At 38.1% G+C, this 16,526-nt stretch overlaps 1 protein-coding gene across 2 annotated transcripts; it reads left to right on the forward strand.

Annotated features, from left to right (window-relative positions):
- Positions 1-1,391: 1,391 nt before the first annotated feature.
- On the forward strand, positions 1,392-10,135 carry LOC119016947. Of its 2 annotated transcripts, XM_037093325.1 has the most exons (8): positions 1,392-1,451; positions 5,078-5,252; positions 5,811-6,513; positions 7,409-7,567; positions 7,789-7,884; positions 8,037-8,195; positions 8,417-8,512; positions 8,925-10,135. In XM_037093325.1, the coding sequence occupies exons 3-8, from the start codon at positions 6,370-6,372 to the stop codon at positions 8,979-8,981; spliced, it is 711 nt and encodes a 236-aa protein (XP_036949220.1). In that variant the 5' UTR covers positions 1,392-1,451; positions 5,078-5,252; positions 5,811-6,369; the 3' UTR covers positions 8,982-10,135. The 2 variants fall into 2 exon arrangements, with proteins under 2 accessions (XP_036949220.1, XP_036949219.1); XM_037093324.1 differs by lacking the exon at positions 1,392-1,451 and having other exon boundaries at positions 4,322-5,252.
- Positions 10,136-16,526: the final 6,391 nt, after the last annotated feature.

Genomic DNA, 16,526 nt, shown 5'->3' on the forward strand with positions numbered 1-16,526 from the left:
TTGTGAGGTAAGGAATGCAGACAGAGTGAGGCTCACAGCTCCAGGGGTCCGAGTAGTTTTTCAACTGTGTGAGTGCTAAAGGTTAGCAGGCGGCAGGCCATCATAAAGTACTAAACCTGAGGTTGGCCCTTTTGGTAGATCTCCTAAGATTGAGGGTTCGATAGGACTTCTGATAGAGCAGAGGGCAAAGCTGTTTGGCATTACCTTCGCCACAGATTTGAGAACATCAAAATGTGGCCGATTCTGATTCGGACGCTGGCATCTGTTTCAACAAACATTGCTGTATCATTCCACTCAGCCTTGCCTCCGCAGAATTCTTTTATCAACAGACTACATGCCGACACCTTCGAGGAAGAAAACCCAGAAACCACAACAGCCTTAGTGCAGCATTGTGACCTAACTGGCCTTCAAATGCGGACCCTGAATTGAGACATAGCAACTAAAAGGGGAAAACACAAAGGAGAAACTGAGGAAGCAAGACAAAACACAAAAGGGCATGCACTGTAAAAACGACAACTAGTCATTGTTGATTTCATTTAAATTTTCAAATTAAACTGACTCAGAAATAAGGCTTTCCATTTACAACCAACAAAAACTTGTCTGCCCAACAAATTTCTCTCATTGTTGTCCTAACTAAGATTTTCTAAACAGCACAACAAAGACTATCAACTTTTGTGACCAACGAACAAACTACCGCCTATGTAAACTACGCGGGTGCAAGAAGGTGTCGTCATGCAGATGCCTTCATGGGTCGGTGTTTGGCAGACATGCGCCAATTATATGACAGTGATGTAAGTAACTTGCATATTAGCTAACGTTGTTTTTCTTTTTTTCAATAGACACCGTTTATCCGGTGCTGCACTGTTACTTTACAGTAATGTATAAAGCTAACGGGACAGTTTGACAGCTGGTGTGACACTGTCTAATGTCCTTAATTACTGTAAGTTAATTGTCACATACAGATTAAAGTTGTGCTTTATGCTCTGTTATAAGACTGCTACATTTTCAGAGCTTTTTACATAATGGGAAAGGAGACAGAATATTTGTGTCAGGACTCTTGTTTCTGTTTGTTCTTGTGTCTGGTTTTTGGTTTCTTGTTTATGATTTACATCCTTGTATCATGTCTTGTGTTGTGTTTTTTCCATGTCTTGTGTCTCATGTTCTGATTTTTCCATGCCCTCATGTGTCCTTTAAGTTTCTCCTATGTTCTCCCCTCTGGCTCCCTCTGTCTGTTGTCTTGTTCCCTCCTGGTCTGTTCCTCTGTGCTCCTCCCCTTATTATCACACCTGGCTTCCTTCCTCCTCTCTCCTCACCTGTTCCTCGTCATGTCATTTAGTGTCTGTGTATTTAGTCTCTGTGTTCCCCCTCACTCTTTGTCCGGTCATTGTTTGCTGTTTTCTGTCTTTTGTCCACTCCTGTCCATGCTCCTGTCCATGCTCCATGCCCATTTGGTATGTTTTGGATTTATGTTGCATTTTTTCCATGTTTGAGTTGAACTTTGATTTTTTCGTTGTACTTTGTCTTGCCGTTAAGTTGCTACTTTGCCTGGTTGTTTCAGTTGTTACTTTGCTTTTTGTTCCCTTTTTGGCTGCCTTGGTTTTGCTTGCATTCGGCTTTTGCTATATTAAAGCTTGCCTTTTGTTTCCCCTTATCCTTGCCTCCCGTGTGTACTGCATTTGGGTACACCTTTCCCTTCCATAGTTTTCCCTTTTACCCCGACCTGACAATTTGAGGAATAATCATTGTGTGTTGTTGATGTCACATTACAGATAGTATTAATTTTTTCATAGTTATTGAATATTTATCATAGTAGCAAAGACAAATGTTTGAATTCACATTTGACTTTATGTTACATGCCATGTATGTTATCAATTATATGCCTGATATAGTAGAAGAGTGGTCATATATATGTTAATATGATTCCCTACATACTTTTTTCGTGTTGTCTCTGGTTTTGGCTTGTTGATGTATTCAGCTCCTGCATCTAGGGATTCCTTCTGTGTGTTATATATGGATGTTTTATCCCATAATGGCTGTTACAATTAGATTTCAGGCAAGTAGGGCTGCAGGCGATATTGATAAAATTCTTATCATGATATATACAGTATATTTTTTTCATATCAGGAGATTTCAACCCCAACAATAAGTTTAATCTAATAGTCTAATATGTAATACTTCAAAGTCTCTTATAAGTACATTCAGAATATATCAAAATGTTTTTGACCAAATACTTTTATCAATATTGCAACAATATTGTAGTGATGACAGTTGGTGCTTTCACAAACTATGGACATAATGAGACTTTAAAATCAGTAATCATCAGTTATATGGATATAACAACTAAATGATTAAAGGAAAATAGAACAGCAAGGACAGTCTGGTAAGTTAGGAAAATTACATTGGCCAATTGATATATCCTCTTCTCCCTGCATGACAAATTCACCCTGGATATTGCCTATCCAGTCATGGAACATCACAAGTTGGGGAATTAGAGCTGTATTGTTATTTCATGTTTACAAATTACAGGGACTGTTGCAAAAGTGCTTTTAGCAAAACTGATTGTGTCCTGTGTTTCAGGGGTGGATTTCATGCAGTGCAGATTTTGCAAATTCACAAGCTCCAGTTAAGAGACTCTTCTGAAACATTTTTGCCTTCATCACGGACAAGGTGCACGTTGGCCTTGCATTCACACAGACTGTGTATGTCTATTTAAAACACCTGGAGCATTACGATCCCACCTCTCAAGATCACACTCAATGGTTAAAATCCACAAAAATTCAACATTTCAATGTGAATTGTGTGATTTTTAAGGAGATCTGCAGTGAAAAAACTTTTTGGAACCATCTTGGACATCATTTAAAGAACCTAGAATCTGTACAATGTCCCTTTCTAAGGTGTACCTTTAAAACAAACATTCGCCCAACCTTCAGTTCTCACAGAAGTCGAAACCATAAAAATTGTACACTTGAGGATTTTCGAACAAGAACTGTTCCTGAAGATGAGATAATTGAAAGTGCGCAATCTGATAGTGAAGCTGGAACATTAGCTTATAATATTGTGAGACCAGATGAGGTTGAAGAGGATGTGGATGGTGAGACCCTTGAACATAAATTGGCTTCTCTCTTTCTGTGTATGCAAACAGTGTTGCATGTTTCTCGAGCTGCAACACAAAAGATTGTAGAGGATTTGCGTAACCTGCTCTCTTTCTCTAACATTCATACTCTCAACAGTGTCAAAGAGATACTTTCAAAACATGAAATTGAAGTAAATGATTCTGGTTTGCAAGAAATTTCTAATGCTATAGTTCAAACAAATCCACTCCTTTTAACAACATCGGAGAAAGGTTCCCTATCTACAGACCACAGAAGAAATATATATTTCAAAGACCACTTTTCTGTTGTAGAACCCACAGAATATCTGTACAACACAGCTCATAAAAACTCTTTTGTTTATATATCTGTCACTAAGATACTTGAGACTTTACTCAGACGGGCAGATTTTTTGGACCAAATTGTATTTAATCAAGAAGCTTTATCTGTACACCTTAAGTCTTTTCAAGACGGCAAGTATTAAAAGGACAATACGCTACTGGGACAGCAGAACCTATGTATCAGTTTGGCGTTATATATTGATGATTTTGAAGTCTGTAACCCACTGGGCACCTCTAGAAAACGTCATAAGATTACTGCAGTATATTGGGTAGTTTTAAATTTACCGGCCAGATTCCGATCGAATCTCAGTTCAATTCAGCTAGCTCTCTTAGGTAAAAGTGTGGATGTCAAACAGTATGGTTATGAAAAGTTTTTTGAGCCATTGATTAAAGATATAAGGTGTCTAGAACAAGAGGGAATTTTTGTGGAAGTTGTGGGTCAGTTTGTTAAGGGCACTGTATATTGTGTAAGTGCCGATAACCTTGGTGCACATGGTCTGGCAGGCTTTCATGAAAGTTTTACTGTTGACAAGTTCTGTCACTTTTGTTTGATAAGTCGGGACCAAATTGCAACCACTGAAGTTAATGACTTCCAATTGAGGGGTGTTGATCAACACAATACATTTCTGGAAGAGCTTAGGCAGACTGACAATCTCCAAAGTGTTAATGGAGTAAAAAGGGAATGTGTACTGGGCAAACTATCTACTGTTCTTTCACCCAATAACCGGATTTCCTCCAGATGTTTTGCATGACCTTTTTGAAGGCGTCATCCCTTTGGAGTTGTCCTTATGTTTGAAAAATCTGATCTCAAAAGGTTTCATTACATTTGATGCATTAAAACCACTTCATAAAATCATTTCCCTACAAATATTCAGACAAAGTAAACAAGCCTCAAAACATTCCAAAAGCAAGCTTTGAAAAAGGAACAGTGGCTGGTAATGGACATGAAAATTGGACACTGTTGCGCTTACTTCCTTTTATAATTGGATGTAAGATACCAGAACAGGAGCCAGCATGGGAGATTTTAATGGACCTCAAGGAAATTGTTGACATTGTTGTGTCAAACAGACTCTCTGAGGAAGCATTGTGTTATTTATCTTGCAAACTACTGGATCATCGCCTGTTGCTCACCAGTACCTTTCCGGACTTCAGACTGAGGCCAAAACACCACTTCATTGACCACTACCCACATCTTATACGTTGCTATGGGCCTTTAGTGGAATTGTGGACGATGAGATTTGAAGCAAAACATAGCTTCTTTAAAAAGGTGGTCCATGACACTCACAACTGGAAAAATGTGCTGCTCACTCTTTCCTCAAAACACCAGCAGATGATGGCATACCATCTGGATAGTGGGAACCTTTTCAAGCCAAAACTCTATGCTGAAAATGTGAAAGTGGTTAAGGTTTCAGAATTGGATCCATCACTCAAGTGTGAAATACAGAAGAAGTACCCTCATCTAGACAGTGTGTCTCTGTCTAAAACGATTCAACTGTGTGGGACACAGTATGTGGCGGGCATGATTTTATCTGCTGGGCAATGCAGTGGCCTCCCAGAATTCCATAAGATTGTGACCATTCTTGTCAATGCAGAAGAGGTGACATTCATTTGTAAAAGACTGAGTTCCTGGTACATTGAACATTTCAGATCTTATGAGCTTGTTGAAGACACCTGTGCAGACCTTCTTGCCCTGGATCCAGATGTGCTGACGGATTACCACCCTCTAACAGCATACACAGTTGGTGGAAAGCTGATGGTGACCCCAAGGACATTCCTTCTCCATTAAAGCAACTTCCTTCTCCATTAAAGCAACTCAAAAATGGTATGTTCTCTCCCCTCCACCCTGTCTCCTCTTCTCCTCATCTCCCCTCTCATCCACCCACTTTCTCTCCTCTCCTTACCAACTCTCTCCTCTCCTCTATTGTCCTCTGCTCCCCTTCCACACTCCTTTCCTCTTGTTTTCTTTTCTTCTCCACGCTTTTCTTTCTTCTCCTTACTATCTCCTTACTATCTCTCTTCTCCCCACTCATCCCTCCCTGCCTCTCCTCTCCTCACCAACTCCTCTCTTTTCTCTCCTCTCACACTCTCGCTCCTTCTCTACTCTTCTTCTCGCTTCTTCTCTACTCGTTAAGTATTAGTTTTGTGCTGAATGAATTGAAGGCCTTTCCCAAGTATAGGCCAGTTGAGTACAGTGATTCAAGGAAATGAAAACCTGGATATAGACTTTAGCTTTATTTATTTATTTATTTTTTTTACATTTGTAGACTAAATCATTAGCAAATCAAACGTAATCAGCAGATTAACCTGGAAAAAGGTGTCAACTGCCTTCTAATCAGGTTTGACTTCATTTTCTCCCACCTTTTCTCTCTCCTCTTTTCAGACTTTGTTACTTCGGGTAGTTCTCTCCTCCAGAGAAGCACGGCGAGTACAGCTTCCTGAAGTACCAGCATCTGTGGGGCAATTGATTGATATACTTAAAGAGAGGCTCGAACTCCCAGGTGATTTCTCACTACAGTTTGAGGATCCAGAGTTTGGAAATGCACTATGCAACCTGACGGCAATATCTGAATTACCAGCTGAGCGTGCAGTCCTGCATATAATGTGGAACTGTGATTCATCTCCACTTAACCAATCCACTTCTTCAGTGTCCTCTGCTTCAGTCTTTTCCCAGGACACAGCAAGTGTTCACTCTGAAGATTTCGGGCCTAGCTGGACCGATTCTAGGATGGAAAGCAAGTATCAAGCACAAACTTGGAAACTACACATCAAAGCTTCGTAAGGCAGGTTGCAATGAGGTAAATGTAAAAGGGGGAGATGAAGAGGGTAGTCCTTTCACCCTTAAAAAGCCCAAACGTGGAGAGGTCAATCATGTCCCAGATTATCCACAACACCACGATGATTCTACTCTTGAAGAGGAAAGAGTTGCTCTGGTCGATGAAATGAAGAAGAAACAAAAGAACATGACAGTCATACAGCAGAAGATGGCGCTGACATTTTCCCTCAGGCGGAGAGAGGTCGTGGAGTGTCAACCTATGGTATCTGAGGTCCAGGAGAGATGGCCTGCGCTGTTTTCCTCTGAGGAGGTAAGGCTGTCCTAATTTATTCAGTAATTCTGCTATTCAAATTAGGCACGAGTTATTATATTGTCTATAATTGAAGAAGTACAGTATTTGCTGGGGTAATGTATTGGCAAACTTTATTATACCTTGCGCTACCACTCCGCTCAGGGTCACTCCAACACACTGCACCCACTACACTATCAGTCCAAAAATTTGTAATGCCAGTGTTTTTGTTATGTGATGTCCTCCCAAGGAGTGCATCACTTACTGCAACTGTAATGGGTGTCAAAATAGTCATATTTTTATTGAATTGTCAATCCTCAAGGTCCATGTTTACAAATGCCACACTCTCTTGCCAGTGTTACATTGAAATCTGTGACTCATTAGATTCTTTGACCTGCCCTAATATTCTTACCCTAAACATTTCACTCCTATGGAAGGCCATTTCTGCCAGTACAAGAAAAAAGAATCCCCATGCTAAATCGAAATCGTGAAATAAAAAGTCATTATGAGACGAAAATTTTAAGTAGTTTCACCTGGAGAAAAACGACCAAATTTAGACTTTATCTCATAATTTTGACTTAGCATGGATTTTTTTTTCTTTTACTGGTGGAAATAGGGCTTCTATAGACTGAGGCGGTTAGGGAAAGACTACTAAGGCAGGTCACAGAATCTGATTGTTCACAGATTTCGGTGCAACACTGTAATATGATCATATGCATTTCCATATTGATACTGGTTTTTGTGGAGGGTATTTCCATTTGTGTGCAAAAGCCGTATTCACGAGAGCTTTTTGAAGTAGGTTTTGCTGTTGATAACATGGCCAGGCATTGAACATGGTGCAGACTGCACAAGACAGCTACCCAGGACTTTTCTGTGCTGAATAAATGGCAATATTTTGTTGATTTTTCTTGTTTAGATATCTGATGAATTTCATCGGATAACGAGCAAAGACCTCCTGGGGACTTTCAATGCATCCCTTGACAAATTTGTGCCTGGCCTGCTGAAACTGTACCAGTCTAAGAAGGGAGCTCTTGGTGAGAAGATGGAAGACCTCCTGGATAAACTTGATGAACAGGTGAGTGAAGTGCTCCTTTGCCTGACATTTTTAGAAGAGTATGAATATACTTTTCTCATAAGAGAAACAGAAAAAGATGTTGGCTTCAGCAAAAACACATTACTGGTCTGACCTGTGCTTTATCTTCATTACTATAAAAGAGTTCTGATTTTGCGTTGTGTATAAGTACACTACGTTACTATACTAATTGAAATGCTCGTTTTCCACTGAATACTACTTAGACATCTGACATTGTGTCCCACCGAAAGACAGCAGCACTGAGAGGCCTGCCCATTTTCCTCCGAGAAGATGCAACAAAGGTTTTCCTGAAGTGCTTGGTAAGTACAAAAAAAAGTAATGCAAGTAAAACTAATTCTTATTCCCATGAGATTTTTTAAAGGATGAATCATGTGCAGACTGCACAAGACAGCTACCCAGGACTTTTCTGTGCTGAATAAATGGCAATATTTTGTTGATTTTTCTTGTTTAGATATCTGATGAATTTCATCGGATAACGAGCAAAGACCTCCTGGGGACTTTCAATGCATCCCTTGACAAATTTGTGCCTGGCCTGCTGAAACTGTACCAGTCTAAGAAGGGAGCTCTTGGTGAGAAGATGGAAGACCTCCTGGATAAACTTGATGAACAGGTGAGTGAAGTGCTCCTTTGCCTGACATTTTTAGAAGAGTATGAATATACTTTTCTCATAAGAGAAACAGAAAAAGATGTTGGCTTCAGCAAAAACACATTACTGGTCTGACCTGTGCTTTATCTTCATTACTATAAAAGAGTTCTGATTTTGCGTTGTGTATAAGTACACTACGTTACTATACTAATTGAAATGCTCGTTTTCCACTGAATACTACTTAGACATCTGACATTGTGTCCCACCGAAAGACAGCAGCACTGAGAGGCCTGCCCATTTTCCTCCGAGAAGATGCAACAAAGGTTTTCCTGAAGTGCTTGGTAAGTACAAAAAAAAGTAATGCAAGTAAAACTAATTCTTATTCCCATGAGATTTTTTAAAGGATGAGTTCATCCGAAATGGAAATATACACCTCCTCAGTGCAGTCCAGATAATTTTATGGTGAGGATTGCAGTTGTCTATAACTCTCGCTCCCTTTTTTCTGCTGAGAAGCAGCTGGGCATTGTTGGTGGGTGTTCTGTAGCAGAAAGTACTTTTGTACAAAACTCATCACAAGGTTGGTAGGTGAAAGCTACTGTGTCATTAATTCAAGAAAAAGATGCTTTTTCTTTTTAAAACCTCCATGAGTCAAATGACCAGCATTGTATGGAAGTTTATTTTCAAATCAGTAGAAATGTATTTTGTCTTTAGTTTTTCTTAGCTCTCAATAATGCATCTGTTACTTTTCTTCAGGACACTGACATTTTGAAACGTTGCATCCGTTGCCATCCTCACCATCCTACAAGATGACGGTGCCGGTACATCTGTGCGAGACCAGGCAGTTGTGTTGGAAGGGGACATCGTGCTACATAACATTCCAGACCTCTCTACTGCCTTGGCATACCTCTTTGGCCTTCTGTATGCCCTCAACATTGATTATCCAAAGCAGATGAGGTATACCTTTGAAGCAATTCAGGCCATCTTTTTTGAGCTTGGTGGCTCTCGATGCTCACAGCGCATAAGGTCTCTGAAACAAAGCTTTTGCTGTGACTGTTAATGGGGAAGCCAGACATGACTTTAACTTGTGTTCTTTAGCCTGTTCAAGTGCATTGTAGTTGAGTCATGTAAAAAAACAGTAGTTAAACCCCTTTGCCTCTGATCTAATCATTTGCCAGTTACCAAGAGTTGCATATTTAGTGTTTGAACTGTTAAAATTCATTATCGTTCAAGTAAAATGTATGTGTGCCTGTTTCAACTGGCATAAGGATGAGTAGGTGATGGAAAATTTTATTTTTAGATGAACTGTTCCTTAACCCTCCTGTTGTCCTTCAGTCAAGAAACGAAGAAGAAGGAAGTACAGGGAGGAAGAAGGAAAGAAGGAAGGAGAGAGGGAGAAAAAAGAGGAAGGAGGGGGAGAAGGAAAGAAGGGAGGAAGGAGGGAACAGTCACAACAGAATGGGTCATTTTGACCTGGTTGGACAATATGAAGGTTAAGTGGATAAATCATTATTAGAAATGTCAATTTTAGTCAAAGGAATCTATGTTGTTGACAATATATGGTGAGATTTTGTCATGCAGTATTTTAAAAGATTTGTTGAAGTGTTGTTCACATGAAGCGCAGAACTGGTATTTTACCTGTTAGTTCCCTGTTCATTGATGGTAAAATTTGTAAGAACTTTTAACTGCTCTAGTTCATCATAGTTATGCCCATGTAAAACTTCAGTGTCTGGGTACACAGCCAATCATTTGTGGCACTATTCTATTTAATGTGCAAGTGGTCAAGTTCAGCTTTTACAAGACAGTCAAGGTGTATGTATGAATGACTATGTGTTGCTGGACACTTTTTTTTCATATACTTTGTTTTTCTTTTTTGATTCTGGACTTCAATTTTAATGTCTGCTGCAGTGCTCAAAGCACCCAAAAAAAGAAAGCGGCAATACTTTTTTACAGAAATTGACCCAACTACCCATGACATTCTGAAAGGTACTTGAAGCAGTGTTCAACAAAATAAAAAAGATTTCAGATAACATTCAGTTGTGCTTTGTTTAATTCAATATCTATTTATTGAGCATTTTTCAAATATAATTACATACATTTTCCTTTATTTATATAGGTAAATTTTCAACTCACTGGAGTAAGAATTGTATGATTATTCAACAAGAATATCTGTGTTTGGTGAATTTAGGAATACATGGCATTGAAGGAATAATTGTATGTTTATTCAACAAGAATATCTGCATTTGATGAAGGCAGAAATACATAAATCAGAATTTCTTTGTTAGCCTTCCAGGATTATCCTAATTAGGTGAACAAGAAGATCTAAGTTGGCAGAACTCTTGTCAGAACTTGAAAACCTTAGTTAAGTCAACAACAGTAGGCAAAAGTTGAGAAAACTCAAAAATCTCTTGCATCATGTTGCCTTGATATTTTACGTTTTCTCAACTTTTTTTTTTTACAGTGTGGTTTCAAAATAAAACACCAAAATAAGACAATAAAACCCAGGAGCATGACAAGATGGGGGTGTTCTTACTTTATTGATTTTGTGTCAAGAATTTATGTCAAGTAATTACTTTTTCTCTTCTGTTCAAGCATCATCGTGTTGGGTTGGTTATGTGAGTGCATCACCTCAAGATTCAAGATTCAAGATTCAAGAGTTTTTATTATCATTGGACATTCACATGTCAATCAATGAAATTTTCTTTGCAACCCCCGTGCATAAGGTAATAAAGTAGTAGAAATATAGAAGAGCATGCAATAAAAATAGAAATATTTATAAATATAATAAGAAAAGAGGAAGAGAGTATGTACATCAGAACTGTAGTATGTACTTAAGAACTGTAGACCATGAAACATTATTCGTGCAGGATCTAAACTGTAGTGTTTCATTCAGCATTTGGAGAATATATCTCCTCCCTCTATGTCTTTCTTCCATTTTCTCCTCTTATTAAGAAACTCTGATGGTTCTTAAAATCCCTCCTACTCCTAACACATTTTCACTGTAGGAGCTCTCTTAAGGACTAAGACTAAGTTTTATAAACTTCTTTCCTTACAAGGATCTAGTTGAGAAAATTCCAGGAACATCAAAATTCTGAGAATTTTTTCAGAATTTGCACTGGGAGCAACTGGTGGTACAAGAAAGCTCTATGAATACAGCCCCAGATCTCTTCACATTCAGTATGGACTTTCAGTCTCTTACACATGTGTTCCTTCACTAGGGGGAGTACTTGTTTTTCATATCACTGTCACAATACTCCTTAACAGGGATGTTGAACTGGGGGGTAAATTGGGACTGATTAACAGGGCCCCAATGGGGGAGGCGGCCCTTGAAAGGCCTGAAAAAATATTTCTAAGTAATTAGTGTCATAGTGTCATATCTAACTAAAAATGGCAGAATAAATCGCATGAGAGACTTTAGTATGTATGAAAAAAAAGTGGGGGCTGTCTGAGGCCCCTCTTACCCCTTACAATACATAATGGTTCAGTCCACCCCTGCAGCTACAGGTGCTCGAAGATGTGTCTCCCAACAGCATAACGAGCGGAGTGGCTGCTGCTTATCAAGACATGTCTTTCCCCAAGAAGATAAAATTAGGGAGCCTTAAAAGAAAGGAAAAGGCAGAAAGGGAAAGAAAGCAAGGAGAGGGAAGACAACTCCTCAAAAATTCTTTCAAAAGAAAGGTGAGCAAAGTTCACAGCTAACACAATTTAAAAACAGTTAAAGCTAATTTCAGCAGTTGTAAAGATTGAAGGCAGTTAGACAGCCAAGAATATAGCTTAGTTTCAGCAGCAGCAGGTTCCTCATCCTCATCACATCCCTCATAAAGTGGTGACTGAAAGTTATTATTACAAGTTATCATTTCACATTGAGGTCATGGACCCATGTCTGAATACAGCCATGCAAATAAGATCACCTTGTGGCAAGTGGTGATCATATCTTGAAGAAAATGTGTGTTGTGTTGTGTTTTGGTCATAATCACTACTGTTCAAAAACCTTAAATATATTTGAATAAATACAAGGGGGTGAGGCGGGGCTATTCAAAACACAGTGACGTCACTCTAAGGTATCGAAAGCAGAGACGCTTTGAAACGGACGGAGGGATGGAAGTATTAAGCAATAACAATTTATTTGGATTATACAGAAATGCATGCTTTATTGAAGTTGTACTGAAGCTAAAAGACTTGACTAAACTTTGCAGTATGCAGCTAGTCCGTTTGAATTGAGCACAGACAGACAGGCGATGCCTGTTATTTGCTGTTTTCACCTCAGTCAGGGGCCCATATCGTCCGACTAGGATTGGTTAAGTAGGTAGGTAGGATCACCGTGACACTTTATTTGTTTACCGGAGATTTCATAATAGCCGGTGGCGCTTTGTCTTCAAAAACCTTAAATATATTTGAATAAATACAATATAGTACATGTGTATTTTACACAGTACTATTAATTTCTGTTATGTATTATTATATTAATAATTTATATTATATAACAATTTCAAATTTGTATCCTCTTGCATGTGCGTGTATATTATTAATATATAAATTATAATAATCCCGACAATCCTCACATTGTAGTGTGTTAATTTAAAAAAATGTTCACCATGGAAATATTAGTTCATTAACTTATGATGACAATATCTGTTTAAACAGAACAACACTAAAGCCTGTACACCAAGGTTTGTCTGCACCTCCTCTATGACACAAGGTAAGCAAGCAGTTAATGCTTTTCACATTTGTGAAATTGTTGAGGTTTTACAGTTGTGCACACTACTAACGCTCTGACTTGTGTTAAAACATTATTAGGCCCAGGCCTGAAATACACAGGATGAAACCTTGACTTGCCATGTTTAGCGAGCTCAGTGTTGAGCTGCTAGTGAGGGGAGAGGCTTTGTGCCTGTCTGTCTGCTGCAGTGCTGTGTGTAGTTGTGTGTCAAGTGGAGGAGGTGAAAACGGCACTGTTGGTATTGATACTATTGCAAATGAGTATGTAATCAGATCCTAATATTTAGTATTGATTAGTATCTGAGTATTGATTTTTTATACAATTGTAATTGTTGGTGAGCCTGTGGTTCCCTGTTCAGCATTGTAGTAGTGCTATTTATCCATGTAGATTGTTCTGGTGTGAGTTGCAGAGTTTTGAAGATATTGCCCACAGAGATGTCTGCCTTCTGTTCAGTATAATGGAACAAGATGGCACTTGGTTTGGCTTGCTCAAAGCACAAAAAACCCCCAAAAAAACTCAGCAGCATTGTCTCTCTTCAGAAATCATGACTGGGTTACGAGATACTCCACAGACCTTGTTGTGAGCAGTTTCCAGGAGGAGCTATTTTTCTACACTCGCCAAACAAAGAAGCATGCATCTATAGGGACCCTATAAAATCTGTTTTATTGTTTCCCAAATTCCGTTTTAATTTTTGGGAATTCTCTTTTTTCTGCTTTAATTTCTGAGAATCACGATTTTTTTTTCTTTTTTTTACCTTTTACTCTTATCAAACTACCAAAAACAGTATGTTTTTAATGTAAATGACGAACATGTACACAAATTATATAGAAATTACCTTAAATGAATTGCGGTGACAAACATATTTCCTCAATACTGTACCGTACAGTGCAGTACAGTGCATCAAAAACATTTTGACTTCAACATGTCTTCATACTTTCATTTAATAAAAACATGGTCAGCTCTCAGGCAGATCCGGTAAATGTTTGCATACCAAAATTGTTCTGAAAATTTAAGTTGCAAATATTAAAAAATTAGCAAAGATGACCAACAAAATGAGAACTTATACTTGTGGCATTATGTCAATAACATACTAACCAGCTAACAGTGAATACACCAACCCTCACCGTCCTCTGAGCTCCCAGCCCAGACAGAGTCAGCTAAGAGGGCTGTGGCTAACAGGGCTAGCTAGCTAACAGCAGCTACTGTTAGCAGCGGTTAATAGTCACTCTGGTATCATATGCTGATAATATTAATAGGACAGGTGGTTAACTCTGATGCATTACACCTTTAATTTTGATTTCTCAGGTCTGCTCCTTCGCAAAACAACCGTTCACCTGACACATACAAGTCGTTCGGGAACTGCTTGGCTCTGTACTGAGGGGTAAATGTCAAGTTTCTCAGTTTTTTCGCAGATGAACAACGGAGCCATGGGCAGCCATGCTTACATTGTTTTGACGGGGTAGTGGCTCAGTCTGTGGGGAGGGGGGCGGCGGCGACTTGTTATGCTACCCAGATTTGCTTCCCTCTTTGCAGTTTTCTCTAGACATATGTTCCACTTCCACACGAAAACAGCAGTCGGTGAAATTAAGTCAAATTCCACAATATTCCGCGTTAAAAAGTAGATTCCGTTTTAATCGGCCTGTTCCGCAATTCCGTCCGTGATTTCGTGATCGCGGAAATCATAGGGCCCTACATCTACTCATGCGTAGATGCATGCTTCCTTTTGCACATTGAGCCTTGGATGTAGTTCAGCGAGAATCAACATGTACCACAAAATAGCAAGGTAATCGATATATTACACATTAAGGCTTATTCATTTAAATTAAGTATTTAATGAATCCTGGAGCACTAGCTCTCTGCCCCATTGTGGCAAATCACAGCAAACTTTGCACACAGAAAGAGGAAGTGTGGGTCTCTGTTTCCCCTCATCTGTAGAGCAGAGGAGCTAGAATGATATTATGTTGCAGTAGTACAGATGTAATACACTTGTAAAATAAGAAAACTCAAAATACTGTATTTATGTTTTATTGTAATTTTAGTATATGTAAGTTTCACAATTGATTAATTTACTGATTATTAAAATAAGTACACACACACACACACACACACACACACACACACACACACACATATATATATATATATACCTAGATGAGTTTTGTTCTATAGCGTTTCATTTCTGAAACAGAAATGAAATGCACTGGTATACTCAGAACACCCCCTTGGGTGTTCTCACTGTCATCTAGAACATCTTTCAGAGTTTGTTGTTTTTGAAAAAGCTCCACATATTATATCAGATGACATCACAAATATGAGTTTTAGGACATTTTCTTTTTTTGGAAAACATTTGTTTATGTTCACAAACATTTTTTAACTATCTTAATATGTATGAACTGTAACTGTGCTGATCAAATACCAAACTGTTTTTGCTTCCATTTGATGTCAGTTGAAGTAATCTGAATGAGGAAAAATAGACATTCTAGCAAAGTATTCTGTTTGAGCTATTATTGGTTTATTGATACTGTAAACTACACTATGGGATATCACTGTCAGAATAGTGAATTACTTTTTAAACAGTAAAAGGTAATTTTATACTGGTTATTATACATCTTGAAATCTCAAAACGGCATCTGCAGTGAATGGATTGAACAATTCTGTAAAATCTCTGCAGAAAAATGTATATGAAATTAGATTAAAGTAAAAGTAGACGTGACATAGACATTGTAACCGCCATACATTAATGGGGAAAACATGTAAATATTTAGGGAAATTACTGTCAAATAATGTTCATGAAAGGTAAAACATATATATTAATTGGAAAAGCATGTTCGTATTATAATGTTTACATACAGTAAACTGTATGAAACTATGAGAAAAGCCTTTCAATATATTGGATAGTTGTGTGTAATTACTGCTAAATAATGTTTATAAAAAGTAAATTACTGTTTTTATTATCAGTTAATAAGAAAAGCCTGTAAATATATTGGATTGTTGCTTAAAATTACTGATGAGTAAAGTTAAAGAGTAAAGTAAACTATACAACTTAATAAGAAATGCCTGTAAATGTTTTGGATATTTGCTTGTGATTACAGTCAAATAATGTTTATATAAAGTTAACCCAATACCTTAATAAGAAAAGCCTGTAAATATATTGAGAAGTTGCTTTTAATTATCACTCACTCATACACAAACTCAGAAGACGGGCTAAAAATCCTTCAAACTCAAACTGTGATTATTTCAAAACCATGCAAGATTTTTAAAAACTGAATAAATTTCCAATAGTTCAAGGTCTTGTGACTCTTTTAAAGTTGGAATGTTGTCTCTAGCTCAAAGTATGAGGGACAAGAAGAGGTTGACAGTCGAGGAGTTTTAAAGAGGATTTGAAGATCTTCCCATTTGCGTCAATGTTATTTATTTATTTATTTTTTTAGAAAAAGTGTCATCACTCCTGTTTGTGTTGTTCTTTGTTTCTGGGTTTTGTTTTTTGGGTTTTGATTCATGTCCTTTTTTCTATGTCTTGTGTTCTGTGTTTTGTTTTTTCCATGTCTTGTGTCTCATGTTCTGATTTTTCCATGCCCTCATGTGTCCTTTAAGTTCTATGTTCTCCCCTCTGGCTCCCTCTGTCTGTTGTCTTGTTCCCT

The sequence above is a fragment of the Acanthopagrus latus genome, chromosome 3, assembly GCF_904848185.1.
Source record: "Acanthopagrus latus isolate v.2019 chromosome 3, fAcaLat1.1, whole genome shotgun sequence".
Classification (NCBI taxonomy): Eukaryota; Metazoa; Chordata; class Actinopteri; order Spariformes; family Sparidae; genus Acanthopagrus; species Acanthopagrus latus.